Genomic DNA, 15,716 nt, shown 5'->3' with positions numbered 1-15,716 from the left:
AATAATAATACTGTTTCTTGCTACCTTACCTACCCTATTTTCAATTTATACCCTAAACATTTTATGGCCTTTTGGTTCAAGTACTGTGAAAGTTTAGACTGTTTCTCCATTAACTCAAAGTAAAACATTTTTTAAAAATAAAATAATTTCCCTACCTATCTACCTACCCTATTTTCTTGCTGGTAGCAGGAAACAAGACTATTATTTTATGCCTAACCTCAAAACATTTCTTGTTTCTATGATCACTAATCTAAAGTGCAGTGCTCTAGGATTTTTCAGAAATTGAGGTTTCCTTGGGAAAAATCCATATAAAATCAACTTTCCCACAGTCAATGACTGCTTTCCTAACAAAACAAATCCTTACGGTATATGAAGTTTTCAACTTGCCAGGAAAGTGTAACTAAGTACCTAATTTCCCTAACCCAAATTTCACTTGCCCCAGGTAACGGGAAATAGGAATCCTAGAACACTGAAGTGACTAAGCTGAAATAATTTTTTTTTACTCATAACTGCAAAAACGTAAGCCTGGTGATTTAACGTTAAAATCACAAAAAAAAAAAAAAAAAAATAGTTAAAGCTAAATTACTCAATACAATAGTTTTGGGTTGTTGACAATATTAACACAATTCATAATCCAGTGCTAATCTGTAAGAACAATAATAACAGAGTGGTTAAGGAACAATATTAGTCAACAGACAGAGACACACAGGGGGGATTTTTCTTGAAGGGAGCATGAACAGTATCTGGTTTTTCACCATGCAAAGGCATGATACACGGTGAATGGTCATGCCACACTGTAAACAACTTCATTCCCGTTTGTTTCGAGAAAAAAATCAAATGAAAAGAGTTAAACGGTTGCTGAATATATGAAGATAAGTTAAATTTAGAAAGACAAAATATTTGGTTCAAACTGAAGGTGTCAGCTTGGTTTATTTAGCGCACCTGTCTGACCATCTGGGTCAGGCTCCTCCATTTTGCAAAGTTCAAGGTCAGAATAATGTTGTCGTAATATTGTTATTTCACTTTTTCATCGATTTTTAAGCTTGGTGCCAATTTTATACCTTATATTTTTTTTTATTATAGACGAGATTTAAAATATTATACCATAAACAATATTTATTTTTTATGAATATTGCGACACTACGGAAATCTCTTTTACGGCTGATACGGTCATACTAAAAAGCACCTAGACGCGTCCGAGACCGTCCGGAACAATAAAAGCGCCCGGGCGTTATTTTTGTTACATTATAGTAACAATGAAATAATTATAAGTTTAAAATTGTTATTATTAGTCATTAAATCGATGTTCTTTCGAATTCGAATTTTGGTTTTATTCCTTTGCTGATATCTAGATGCTGATCTATATTAAACCAACATGAAGTTGTTTTAAGGGCAAACTTAACTAATATTACGGAAATTGCATTTACCGATTAATTACTGGTTTTCTTGTTTTGAATATTCTTTGTTGGGCTGATATGGACTACTAATCACTTATTTAATGTTATAGTGCTTAATCAATAAGTCCAATTTTCCAATCAAGGGGCAATTCGACAGACATCATTGGCATGATTGGAGATCAATACTAGTGTATTGGTACTCAGATATACTATAAATCCCGGTCAATTGTGTTCATATTTGATTTATTTTTTTTTCACTCCAAAATTTAATTTGAATGACGACAGACGTAGAGTGGCTTTGACCTGATCCTCACAATGCCAGCCATAAAGAAACAGAAAATAAAGCCGAGCACTAAAGCTAACCCGTTATTGAGGCCACGTGATATCTGCCGAATTACAAAACTATCATTAACGATATTTTTGGAACTGATGGCCTTCTACATTTTGTCGATGATGTCGAATTCGACTTGAAAGGCGAAATTTGAAAATTGTATACCGCATTTTTAAAGATATTTTAATAGTGAACTTTACTCCCTGAAAACACATGTCTAGATGCCTTCAAAAAGTTATTGCTCCAGTAAATTGGCAGAACAATTCGGGGAAATCATTGAAAAATATTCTAAAGCTGTCAACAAATTGGCAATCTGTGAAATTACCGCGGACCTCGTGGATAAAATTCACAGAATTTTGTAGCTCCAATACAGGGAAATGCCCCTAGGTACTTACGGACTTGCGCTATGGGCCAAGAAACTTCAAGATGACATGATACGAGTAACCATGGGAACCAAAGTTATAGTGGTAATCAAAAGAATGTAATCCAGGGACAAAGACCAGACATGGAAAACAGACATACAAAGAACAAAGAACACAAATAACTAGAATCCTACATACAAAGTAACAAAAGCAAATGAACAACTCGGACTCCACTAAAAACTGGGAGCATGGACCAGGTGCACCGGTAGGGTAAGCGTCCTCTGCTTTTCTAGAAACACAAACCGAGTTGCTCATAAAAAGTCAAGTCCAGGGTTGACAAACGAGGAAAGGAAAACTATGACCCGTTGAATAAATCTGTGTCAATAATCTTCAATCTTGTAGCAACATAACTCTGTTCCAGAGGCCTATTTGTTAGAGTTCTACCGCGATACAAAACGTCTGCGTAGTTTCGGCAAGGTCTGGTATAACGTATGAGTTGTGATATGAACACTCAATACGCAGGTGCTGAAGGGATGTTGCCACAGATGAAAGGAAAGTTGACAATTCTGAATGTAAAGTCATCACGTTTGTCGTAAAGTTTGGTCAATAGTTTTCCTTTACCATCGATTTCTAAGTATAGGTGAAGATATGAGGCTGACTTCACAGCGTCTATACTATCCTTTATCTCAAGTTCTTTAGGGTAGATGCGATGTAACAAATCCACGAAATTAGGATTGTTTAAAGATAATACGTCATCTATATAGCGGAAACTGAGATTAAAGGATCTAGCCAAACGATATTCTTTCTTTCGGATCAGATCGGCTATAGAGTCAGCCTCATAAGAATGAAGGAATAGGTCAGCAAGTAAAGGAACACAATTTGTTCCCATTGGAATGCCGAACGCAGAAATTATCCCTGTTCCTCATAGTGCTGTGAAAAAAGTTCTCATCTCATTTAAAAAATTTAAACAGTTTCTGAAAGGAAAAACATTTCTGTACATTTTATAGGTGCATTTTGCTTCTTGTGATGTGAAGCCTAATCTCCATAATGATTTCTAAATATACCCCTATCTTGTGAAAACAGTGGGATTTCCCATGCTATTTATAGACACTTCACTTCCGGTGACCAGTACTGCACTGCAAGTCTGCTAACCCCACATGCCATTCTGAGGATTGTGAGCTGACATATGTAGAATCATGCTAATATATAGTCCTCTGCAGGTTAAAGTTAAGGTAAAGTCCAGAGAAGCCATTGAATATTGTGAAATTAGCATAGAAGCCTATGGGACGTGGAATTAGTGGTTTAGCCTTGACTAGAATCTATTTTAGAAGTCAATTTTTTATATCTTTAAGTCAATTTACTTGTTTTTGAATGGTTTTGTTTTGTCATTTTTTTTTAGAGATTCTAGAGATGTTGTATTATGAATCTTTATTAAATTCAATATTGAATTGTAAATATATGTAATTGTTATATATTGTGTTATAAATAAATATTTTCTGTCATAGCAAATATCATTTCTCCACAGCCATTACATTTTTTTGTCATTCAAACACAAAAATGCCACCGAGCGCTTAATTATCTCCTACGCGCTTATTATTGTCTCTGGTGCTCTCGGACGCGTCCGGGCGCTTTTTAGTAAGACCCACTGGAATCTAAGGACGCGTAACTCCGAAATATAGAAGATGTGATTATAAATAATCATTTTAATCATGTTAATGGATGAAGCGGAGCTGTCTGTTGAACTGGCGCAAGATGAGAGTGAAGGACGTACGACTGCAACTTGGGAACACGAGGAATTAGCACAAGTATAAAAAATCCGTAATGCTTGCAGCATATGTGTGTTTTTATTTACAAATCCAAGATTTTAGATACAGAAATGAGGGGTTGCTGCTGAGTGAATGACTTATGAATCCACGATTGTTTACCGAAAAGTGTATCTTGTAATTAATCGGCAAAGATTGATAATATGGAGTAGGCTTTGTCTATATCAGCGAGCACCCAGAGATTTACCATATCGACATATGATACCGTATTTGCAAGACTCGTAAGAATAGTCAAAAACTTTAAATCGCTGAAGCACAAATGAAGGAAAAGGTGGGGGGGGGCGGTGAGAACTTCACAAGTGTGTAATATTTGTATTTATATTTCAGTATCAAACAAAATCAATATTTTTACTGGAAAATCTGCTTGTTAAATTAAACTCAGTATTTTATTGGAAAGAGTATATATGCATATGAAAGAGGCATAATCAAAACACATTACATAGCTATACCATACTTGTATCAGATGAAAATTTTTTCACAAGCACAATGTTTTTATGTATATTTCAGCAGCAAGCAAGTAAATGTTACGTGAAAATGGGTTTTTTTATTTTTATTTTTTTCAATGAATAAGTAAAAAAATGTTTTTTTTCAAAATTTTGAACATGTATTGTTTTATTTTCAAAAAAAGAACACAGGCTTCCCCCTTTTCTTCTTGCAATGAAACTTGTCCTAACTAAATACCTCTTAGAATGTTAAGGCAAATGTTTGGTTAATACAGATTAAAAAAAATGTATTGAAATTACATAGGAACTTAATAGATTTCTGATTTAGATAATTATCTATTTTGTTCCTGGTTTAATTTAGACTGTATATATTCATGTATTTGGTTAATTTAAACAAAATAGGTAATTATGTTTATTGTTGTCTTTTCAGCTAAGAATTAAAGTCTTTCGTGGACATTTAGATGCAGTAAGAAGTTGTAAATATATTGACAATGACCAGAAAATACTATCAGCTTCTGATGACAAGACTATAAAAATTTGGGATGTTGAAAGTGGGCAGATTCTACATAATTACACTGGATGTCACAACAGCATTATATCTGAAGCAAATGTGTCAGATAATGGCAGACGGTAATAATAATTGTCTTACTGAAAAAACTTATTTCTATTCATAGCTGCTTCTTTGTTTATTTTGACTATTACTCACATGAATTCCATTATTTTTAGCCCATCTAGACAGAGATCCGTGTGAGCTAATGTCATTACTTAGCCTTTTTCTTCTGTTGTCCATCAGTTCCTACATTTTGCTTTTGGATTATCAAAGAAACCTCTGCACTGACTTTATCTTGAACGTTGCTGTGTGGATGATTGATGCCTTAAAATACATTACTTCTTTTTGTAATGTTTTAAGATTTTTGATCTCTATGCCTTCTACAAATAAACCACTTTTTCATATGGCTCAAGTTGTTCAGTTGGTGGCAGCATTACTTTATATCTGTATGAGGAAACAGAATCAGGCATATATCTTTGCTTAAACTTATTTTTGTTACAAAGGTTTTCTCATATCATAGGAAGAATGATGTATGGAAGATCAATTTTTTTGTTCCATTTGTTCAAACAAGAAGGCTACAAAAAATTGTCTAAGCTTCTGATTGGCCAATTTTCAAAGGTGAACTTCTGTGAAATCATAGGTTACATTATTGTTCCAATACATTTGAGACTTTGTTGGATTATTGTTCTGAATGCCTACTTTAAGTCTATGCATGTTTAAATACACTTATTTTTCAGCATTAGGGATACATTTTGTGTACTAGGATGCTTTTTTAAAATAAATATTAAATTTTAATTATAGATTTGTAAGCTGTGGCTGGGATAAGAAGGTTGCTGTTTGGGATGTTGAGTCAGGCAATTGTTTGGTAAAGTTGATATCACAAAGAAAAAATACATTGTCGATATATATATTGTAGTTAACAACATCATAGAAACTTGTGTAATTTCTTTGCAATATTCCATGAGCATAGATTGTATTGAAGCTATTTCAGTAGTTTAGCTTCAAGGGTTTACTTTAAGTACTGGGAATATAATATGCAGACAAGATGGGAATTAAAGCAATTGAATATGTTATATGGTCTGATTTGTACTTTTCCTCATGGGAATTTCTATTATAGCAGCTAATAAGATATTTGGTAATTTTCTTCATTTCTGTTATTCACTCAACATTTAAGATCATTTATTCAGGCTCAAGGAAGACACTATGTTTTGTTTTTGTTTTTATTTTGTCTTATTTTGTACAAAGCTAATTTATATGTGTGTATTTATACCAAATTATATATTTTTCAGTGGAGTGGAAAGCATGCTGGTATTGTTACAAGTTGTAATTTTTCACATGATGAGAGGTTGATAGTGTCTGGGTCTGACTTAGATAACACAGTCAAAATTTGGGATGCTAACACAGGAGAACTCATCCACAATATTGATGGTGGGTTAAGTATTAAATGTTATATTACCTGATAACAAAAAAAAAAAGAACTAATGTTATCATAAACAATATTTTATGGAATATTTATTTTATGATGTTACCACCCTAAAGTCTGCCTATGTAAGCAGTGATTGCTGGACTAATTTCAATGGGACCTATCAAATTTACACTGTTGAGTTGGCAGTATTGTCAAATGTTTCAAAGGTCAGATAATTCAACTTTCTTTTTTCACAATTTGGGGAGAAACATTATACATCGTAAAAACAAAATCCATTTTTAAGTCGCTAATATTGGTAGGGACTTCTTGCACTCGTAATTTCAGTACTTCACATATGCATATGATTTGCATAATTATATATTACTACTCCACATTAAGCTGCTGACTAGTGCCATTTTTACCCTCATAGCATCATAGTTGTAGCTTTATACAATATCAAAATGTACCTGTTAAATATCATACACATGTGTTCTATGAGTGATTTTACTTGTATGAGAAGTTTACAGTTATTTTGTTGTTACACTTATTTTCTCTAGAATCTTGATATGATTACTCTTTTGAAACCGTGATGACCCAAATGTTTTTCAATCAAAACAACTGGTTACCATGTAGTGCGGGAAATGTTTGTATTCCACAAGTTTCTTTCAAATTTTTAGTAAACTTTGGGTTGCTTATGATATCAGGAAGTCATTTGGTTTTAAAGCAAATCACATCTGTGCCATTTCAGCTGGTGAAAGGAAGCCAAAATCACTGGCATAGAATATTTGACAATTAGCGAGTTTGAAGACTTTAGTCTTTGATTTTATTTGGTACAGAATGATTTATTACTAAATATAGCATATACATTTAGTAATAAAGGTTAGTGATTGAATTTAAGAGGAAATACTTGCTAAATGCAAGTTAACTTTGCAAGTAGATATTATTTTCACTTGTTAAATTATATATGTATTACAGGTAAAGTCCAGAAATAACACAAAAAACTTTGATTTGGCAAATGTAAATTTTGAGCACTTGCTAAATTGAGCTAGTGGAAAAAATTCTTAAATTAAAAATCTGAAGGTATTTTAAGTAGTCTGATGTCACTTAATATAAGATCATTGATCAGGTATCAGGAAGCTTCATGATCTTTTATTCATCTAATAATTTTTCAGTATATGTTAAATAACATGATCTGGATAAGATTATAAAGATATATAAAACTGTAAGAAATAATAGTTTTAAGCTTGTTCTCTATATTTAGATATCCATGACAGTACAATCACTAAAGCCATGTTTGCACCAAATGATGATAAAGTGATTACAACATCCATGGATAAATCTGCAAAGTTCTTTGACTTAAAGTCTCTTAAAGTAACAGTTACAGTGAAGTATGTATACAGAAGGAAAAAGAAACTAACTCAGAAAAAAAAAGCATTGTTCTTGCATCCTTAATGGAGAATTATTTTATAATATGGACCCCTCCCCCTATTCTTATTGAGGTACCATGCTATATAATAATTGGTATGAATGTAAAATATCCTAAGGCAGGAAAATATAAGGCAACATGTACATGTACCAGTATGCTTACTGTTATAAATATATAACAGGCATACAGTCCTTGAAACTGCATATTGCACCTATTAATTGAGAACATTTTGATTTTTGAAATATAGAAATTAGTGAAAAAATATTGTTTTTGGTGGAAAATTGAAACATCAATATTTTCTAATACTACTTTAGAATAAGATGGTAAAATAGAAATTATACAATTAAGGTTCTAGACAATTTATAGATTCAATGGAGGTTCACATTATTCAATAATATAAAAAAGATCTTATGTTTAGTAGGTTTGCTTTTTATGTATAAAAATTAAACAGAGCCTAGTTAATAATGTTGGGCCGTTTTGGTTATTTAATATGTGATTTCAGGGGCCATATAAATATAATATCAAGTTGTGATATTAGTTTTGATGAGAGGAAATTTGCCACAGCATCATGGGATAAAAATGTCAATATCTGGGACATTGCTACAGGAAGTTACAGGTATGTTGGTCCTGATACATAAATGGCCAAAACTTTGTTTGTATATTGAATGTATAGTGGAGAGAATACCACATTTACATAAGCAACATGAAACACATTGTAGGAGTTGATCAACTGATTCTTCGTGAAAAGTAGTCCATTAAGGTTCATCAAAGCCTTTCAACAAATATGGTATCAATTTTACCGTAAGATTCACTTTGACTACAGACAATCCTGTGTATCTAGAAAATTCTTTAGACAATGCATCCCCTGGCCCTAGATATATGAGAAAGTTACATCAGTTTTATGTAAAATAATATTGAAAACTGACCTTCCTTTTTGCTGTTTACATTTTTTCAATTTCGCATTGCAGAAAGTGCCAAAATAAACTAACACTTGAGATTCTCTTAATATGGTCCTCTTTTTACACAGTTTAAGTCACCTACTGTGTATAGATGGCTACAGTCCTCCTATTGACTGGCATGTCAATGTAAATAGCATTTACCTTTTACTGGTAAGAAACATCTCAAAATAATACCTCAACTTAGTTTGTTCTGGTACTCTCTACAGAATTGATAAAAAATAAACAGCAAAATTTTGATCAGCTTTTGATATAATTTAACATGAAATTGGTGTAATTTCTTTTCATATCTGAGGCATGCTTTCCCTAAAAAAGTCCATTGATAAACAGGTTTTTCTGAAGTCATAGTAAATTTTGTGGTAAAATTGAGGCCGTATTTGTCAAATGCTTATAATGAAGCATATAGATGAAACCATTTGCATAGAATTAAAGTCTTCTTCCTTAGCGTATATTTTTAGTTATGTAGACACAATATATCAATTATTGTAAAACTAAATATGACAAAAATGTAAAACTTTCATGGAGTTGAAGGTTAGTACTTATATATTTATCAAATTGAGTATTGTGATCTATAGACATAGTATAAGAATGATGAATTTCAAGCATTTCATATGTTTCCTTCACCTATCTTCGAAGGTCGAAAGGTCCTGGTGAATTGACTGGTAGCCATGATGGATCAGTTAGTTCCTGCCACTTCAGTCCTGATGGTATGCTTTGATTTTTTAAAAGCCCATTTCAGAGCTAAATAATTCTCTTTTTATGATAAAACATTAAGAAAAAAGTTATATTTTGATTTTTATATATTTTCTTTTGTATATTGTTGTTGGAAGAGCCTTTGTATATTGTTGTTGGAAGAGCCTTTGTATATTGTTGTTGGAAGAGCCTTTGTATATCGTTGTTGGAAGAGCCTTTTTATATTGTTGTTTTTAGAAGAGCCTTTGAATAAATATTTTCTATAACAAGATTAAGTGTTCTGAATTAAAAAAAATGACTATAAAAGGTGTTACTGCCAATAATAGAACTTCCACAACAAATGAAATCATGCTTATTCGTTTAAAACAATTTCCATATTACAACTATAAAATGTTACAGTAGGTTAAGACTCTCTTATCAATTTCACAAAAAACTGTGTAAAAAAGTGTTAAATAATTAAGTTATGATGCCACCATGCTATTTTATTATTTTAATGTCATAACTTACAAATAATTTTACACTTTTTGAGAAATTGACCGCTTATACTTTGAAAAAAAAAATTATTTATAAATATTACATAAATTATTTCAGGTCTTCAACTGGTAACAGGATCTTATGATTCAACTGTTTGTGTCTGGGATGTAGACAATAGAGTACAAAAAGTCAAACTTCAGGTGGGTATATTACATCAGGGATTTGTGGACAATAAGGTCAAACTTCAGGTGAGTATATTACATCAGGGCATTGTGGACAAAAAGGTCAAACTTCAGGTGAGTATATTACATCAGGGCATTGTGGACAAAAAGGTCAAACTTCAGGTGAGTATATTACATCAGGGCGTTGTGGACAAAAAGGTCAAACTTCAGGTGAGTATACTATAGAGGGAATTGTGGACAAAAGGTCAAACTTCAAATGATTATATTACATCAGAGAATTGTGGATGAAAGGTCAAACTTCAAGTGAGAATATTACATCAGGGAATAGTTGACAGAAGGTCAAAGTTCAGGTGAGTATGTTACATGAGGGAATTGTGGACAAAAGGTCAAACTTCAGGTGAGTATATTACATCAGGGCATTGTGGACAAAAAGGTCAAACTTCAGGTGAGTATACTATTGAGGGAATTGTGGACAAAAGGTCAAACTTCAGATGATTATATTACATCAGAGAATTGTGGATGAAAGGTCAAACTTGAAGTGAGAATATTACATCAAGGCATTGTGGACAAAAAGGTCAAGCTTCAGGTGATTATACTACATGAGGGCATTGTGGACAAAAGGTCAAACTTCAGGTGAGTATATTACCTCAGGGAATTGTGGACAAAGGATCAAATTAAAGATGAGTACATCCTCAGGGAATTTTGGCATTAAAGGCATTACTCTCTTTTGACAATTTACAGGCTTTTTTTCAAGATTCTTTAAATCAGAGTCGTTCTTGGGTAATCTTATAATATATTCTTACTGTGCTTTCTGTGGGTTAAATACAATGAGCTGCTTTTTTTAATATCTTCTTATCTGTGCTTAAACTGCCTAATTGATTTATGTCACTGTTTTTTTTTCATTTAAAATACTTATATTTTATATACTTTATATTTGTTTTCAATGATCTGATTTAAATGAATTATTTATTTAGTAAGCTAATGAATTTAATAAATATGGTAAAAAATCTAAAAGAATTTGCAAGTTCATATTTGTACATTTTGATCAACTTTTCTTCTCTTTGTCTCTTAAGTTAATAGCATCGTGTATTTCAACTTTTAGGCTGTACAACTTGTATTTATTATATTGTGACCCCGTGCAGGTCCGGGTGTTAAAAGAATAAGCCTGCAGCAGCGCTAAGCTTGTCATAAAAGGCGACTAAATAGTGCTCAGAACCCTAGCGGGGGGCTAGGGCGCTCTGCCCACAGAGCAATTGGGTTGTGTGCCTCAGGTGGAATGGGGTACCCCTGGTGTGTTACATGCTGGGGTTGTCAGTCTATAATACGGAAAACCTGACCGCAAACCATAGTGGTGCACCGTGCCACGTTCCTTGCACGTTAAAATACCCTACTGTGGTATTCTTCTGGAGTAGGAACCATAGGGCTCCGCCACAGGAGGCTAAATTGCCCTACCCTACCCACCTCTCCCTATTTCCAGTGAGAATCAAAATTTCTCGACCCCATTGTCCTTGTGTCCCATCCCAATTTTCATTTCATCATCATTTCATGTTCATTTTACCGTCCATTTCATGTCCATCGCCTGAATATAGCTGAAATATTGCTGCTTGGGCGTTAAACCCCAACAAACAAACAAACAAACATTTATTACATTGTGCAAAGCAACCTAAGATGAACTAGAAATTAGGGCAAAAGAACTTCTTACCACAATCTCTTATTTCAATTTAAATAACTTGATTGGGTGTTGATTCTCAGATTATCTCCCTTAGAATTGAAATTTTGGGTGGTGTTTTCATTTCTATCAATTCTGTACTACTTGGTGATATAGTTTTCAGATATTTTGGTCTGTGATGTATTTTCTAATGACTTCAAGGGCAGATGCAGAATTTCAGACAGGAGAGTTCAAAAGTAATCATTGAGTAGAGCAAGGCATGAAATATTTTGGAGTATGATATGTGAAAATGCAATGATTCCATGTAACAACAACAGAAAAAAAAAACAAAACCATGATTTTTTTTAATTGGTTTACAGGGTCATGATGATTGGGTAGAAGATGTTTGTTTTGGTAGTGATATGAAGACAGTTCTTTCCTGTTCAAAGGTAAGATACTGAATTGTTTTTATTTGCTCTTATGGGATAACACAAAATGCTTTTAGGGTATTTCCTTTTTTTCTGATTTCAGTCATCTTGATAATTATGAAGCTCCCTTTTTAGCCTTTAGATCTCAGTTTTTCATTTCAGAGTGAAAAGGGGAGACAATTTGTAATGTGGAGTTAGTTGAAATAACCAAGATATAAACCAAAACTAAGCAAGTTACATGAAGTTGACTACAGTACCTACTTTTCTGTACTTTTAGTGTGCTCTGCCAGTAGCTTGGCTTTATCAAAATGAATAAATGTGCTTAGTTTAATCAAACTACATGTAGTCTACTTTAATACATTTCATAGTAAAATGAATATTGGATTACAAGTCATGGATTTTGGTCATTTAAAATGTGTCTTTCTGTCATTATATTACTTTTCAGTTTGGTTTTAAAGAATTATTATTATTCAGTTACCATGTATTTTATTACATTATTGTCGGGGCCTTCCAGAGCTTACTTGAAGGTGTGTTTACACTTATTGAAGACCTTTTAGTGATCTCTGACAATAATTACTATTTTGTATTAAGGTCATATACTGGTGCATTTGTTATGTTTCACCCTATCCATTCTTTTTCTATTGAGTACTGGTACACATTATATAACTGAGCAGGAACTATGGTGAGGTTACCCCTTATAAACTTGTATAACAAACAATACATTTAACAGAAATGGTCAACCATTAAAAAAAAGACCACAGTATTACATCTTTTGGAGATTTATTTCTCTATATATCCTGAAACTTGCACTTTTTGAGGAAGAAGCTGTTGGTTATTTCATTTTTCTGTGAAATATATAAAAATTCTGCAAAATGGAACAGTGCATCTAGTCTCCAACAGTCCTTTTCACAAAAAAAAAAATGCGAGTGTAAAATTTGTTGTAAGTTACGATTTTTTTGTGAAAATGGCTGCAGTTCTTTATTTGGACATGTAGCTCCTTATATTATAAGAATGTTTTTTTTTCTGATAATGTTATGTTCCATTTATTGGCTTTTTTTTGGTGACATATATATAATCTTTTTGATAATATTAGTATTATATATTATTCAAAATAAATCAAAAATACCAAAAGAGGCGTGGCTTATTTATTGTACAGCTATGACATTAACATATCGAGTTTTTCTCTCTAAAAGGATAGAACAATCAGGATATGGAATGTTGAAGAAGCTGATAAACTGCCTGTTGTGTTAGAAAGAAGAAAAGCTATTGGTCTTAAAGTTATAAAGGTAATTTTTGTACTTTGTAAGAAAACATATAGGGTACACATTTTGAAGGACAACTGCTGGTCTCAATATAATATGGTAGACCATTCGATAGTAAAACCTTATTGAAATCTTTCACATATATGTAGGACTCACAAACATGCCCAGTTCCACAAACATGTCTGATTTCATAAAGGTGTCATAATATGTCACACTTGGGGCAAGTATAGACACATTATTACTTTTTGACACATTAGTGCATAGAGATTTTATCCCTTATTTCAAAAGGGGTGACAACCTCCTAAAACTAAAGGGTTCTCTGCCATAGCATAGAAATGGTACACGTAGATCTATGTTGAAATTTCTAAAATATTGGACAAGTTATTCTCAACTTATCATGAATGATGAATATGAGCTGTGCATTGTACTGTCAAGGAAATCTCCAACAAATTTATGAAATTAACATAAATTGTGTGAGAAAAAATTTGGAATAAAAAGCTTGGATACTTACAATTCCAGTGTGCCAGACATGCATCAACAAAAATACTTAGATTTAGTGTCAAACTGAAATCTTGGTGACAAACTTCTGTAAATTTCCATATCATTTCCTTGTAATCGTTTGTTTTCTGTTGGTTTTTTTCTGTTTGTTATTTGTTGGTTTCTGTCCTAAAAATGAATTTCAGGAGTGAATAAAGAGCTTCCCATACCACAGCATGATAGGACCGCAGCATGTTGAACTCTGTTCACTTTGGGCAATCATTAACACTATATTAGTTTTTGACACACTAAAGCATAGAGATTTATAGTTCATTATGGACACAACTGGTTTGGTTTCTTTCTAATGATAACACCCACTTTCCCATTTTAAGCCATATTTTCAAAAGGGGTAAATAAAAGAAAATTATCGGACGATGACATTGACAGGGCAATACTGAAAACAAAATTGCAATCATAAATAAATGATAAATATGATCCATGCATTGTACTGGTCACACACTGTCAAGGAAATATCATCTGTCTAAGCTTCAAAAACACAAACGGTTTTGTTTGACATTTGTTAATTGGACATGTTTGTGGGATTGAATTCACATTTGTGAAAGTGACCGTGTCATAATACAATGAATATGTAAGATTTTTCCAATTTCCAATACAAAAAATGGTGTCATAATATGATCTGAACTGCTTGTGAAATCGGACTCATTTGTGGAACCAGACATGCATCTGAGTCTTTCTTATATAGTACACCTCATTTCTTGTTATAAAACCCTAAAACCAGAGAAAGTTGTGTTATACATTTCAGTCTGTAAATTATCACTTATATGTTCCTTTATTATATGCTGTGAATTAACTTTTTTAATGACTTTACAACCTTGAACTAGTACAATTAGAAGGAAAAAGTGAACATTGTTTGAAAAATGATTCCAAACTAAGTGGGTTAACCATGCATATATAGCAAAGTAATCTGACAGACATTTAAAGGACCAGTCTCAGCAACACAAGTGAGGATTGCCTTTTTCAAATAACACCATTTATGTAATGTTTGATAACCTGCTCATTTAGTTTGTCTGCTATTTTGTTACAGTGTTCTGAATGTGGGAAGCCATTCTCATTGACCCAGTTAGAGAATTATAAAGACATATCAGTGTGTGTATTCTGTAGGATGCAAAATAGAGAACAGACTATGTTAGAAATCATGAACATGGTTGACGAGGGCTAATCCACTCTAGCATAATGCATTTTACTTGTCTGTGATATTTTACACATATTTATAGTACTATACTTAAATAAAAGTCTTTTTTACAAATATAATTTTAATGTTTTTATACGCCCGTCTAGGATGGGACGTATTATGGTATCCCATTGTCCGTCGTCCATCTGTTTGTATAAATGTCAAATTTTACGTTTCTGTGTTATGAAGTTTTACTCTTTAAAAAACGGCAGAAATGGCTAAGGAAATTTATTTGTTGAAAAATTGTTGAAAACAGACCATTTGTTATGATAGTGACAAATTTTTTGTGCATTTCTTTTTTTTTATTTACTTTTTTTTGGGGGGTGGGGTGGTGGGGGGTATTTGACAGGGCTCACAGTATTTCTAGTGGATCATGACATATAATTTCATTAAAAGCATAAGGACAAGTTAAAAGGGCAATGGGTGTATCATGTGCTTAAAGCGCAGCTCTTTATTTATAATGTGGCACTGAATAGTATACGTGGGCAGTAATAGTTGTAAGAAAATATCTGGTTAAAACTATTATTCTGGGTGAATTTAATTGTGCATTTAAGTACATTTTGTGTATTATGTATTTGTGTGTTTTAGTAGAATTTAATACTGGTAA

The 15,716-nt window shown here is 32.6% G+C and overlaps 2 protein-coding genes across 2 annotated transcripts in view; one reads left to right on the top strand and one right to left on the bottom strand.

Moving 5' to 3' along the window:
• Nucleotides 1-990, bottom strand: part of LOC148615723 (E3 ubiquitin-protein ligase MARCHF6-like) — a 32,288-nt gene extending 31,298 nt beyond the window's left edge. Inside the window, exon 1 of the mRNA XM_088582249.1 lies at nt 943-990. Within this exon, the coding sequence (XP_088438375.1) occupies nt 943-973 (31 nt within the window). The 5' untranslated portion in view covers nt 974-990. The remainder of the gene's footprint in view (nt 1-942) is intronic.
• Nucleotides 991-3,733: 2,743 nt separating this feature from the next.
• Nucleotides 3,734-15,189, top strand: LOC148615722 (WD repeat-containing protein 88-like). Its single transcript, XM_088582248.1, has 11 exons — nt 3,734-3,895; nt 4,787-4,986; nt 5,708-5,771; nt 6,196-6,334; nt 7,573-7,699; nt 8,240-8,353; nt 9,330-9,400; nt 9,978-10,060; nt 12,071-12,139; nt 13,312-13,404; nt 14,963-15,189. The coding sequence occupies exons 1-11, from the start codon at nt 3,800-3,802 to the stop codon at nt 15,095-15,097; spliced, it is 1,191 nt and encodes a 396-aa protein (XP_088438374.1). The 5' UTR covers nt 3,734-3,799; the 3' UTR covers nt 15,098-15,189.
• Nucleotides 15,190-15,716: the final 527 nt, after the last annotated feature.

Source organism: Perna viridis, chromosome 5, assembly GCF_037379345.1.
Source record: "Perna viridis isolate PV_CMFRI_1.1 ecotype Kerala chromosome 5, ASM3737934v1, whole genome shotgun sequence".
In the NCBI taxonomy this organism is placed as follows: domain Eukaryota; kingdom Metazoa; phylum Mollusca; class Bivalvia; order Mytilida; family Mytilidae; genus Perna; species Perna viridis.
This window is presented reverse-complemented; position numbering and strand designations above follow the sequence as displayed.

Coding starts and splice junctions, on each gene's coding strand:
- LOC148615722 (XM_088582248.1), top strand. CDS start 3,800: ATGTTAATGGATGAAGCGGAGCTGTCTGTTGAACTGGCGCAAGATGAG. Junction 5,772..6,195: donor TTGAGTCAGGCAATTGTTTG/GTAAAGTTGATA, acceptor TATATTTTTCAG/TGGAGTGGAAAGCATGCTGG. Junction 9,401..9,977: donor CTGCCACTTCAGTCCTGATG/GTATGCTTTGAT, acceptor AAATTATTTCAG/GTCTTCAACTGGTAACAGGA.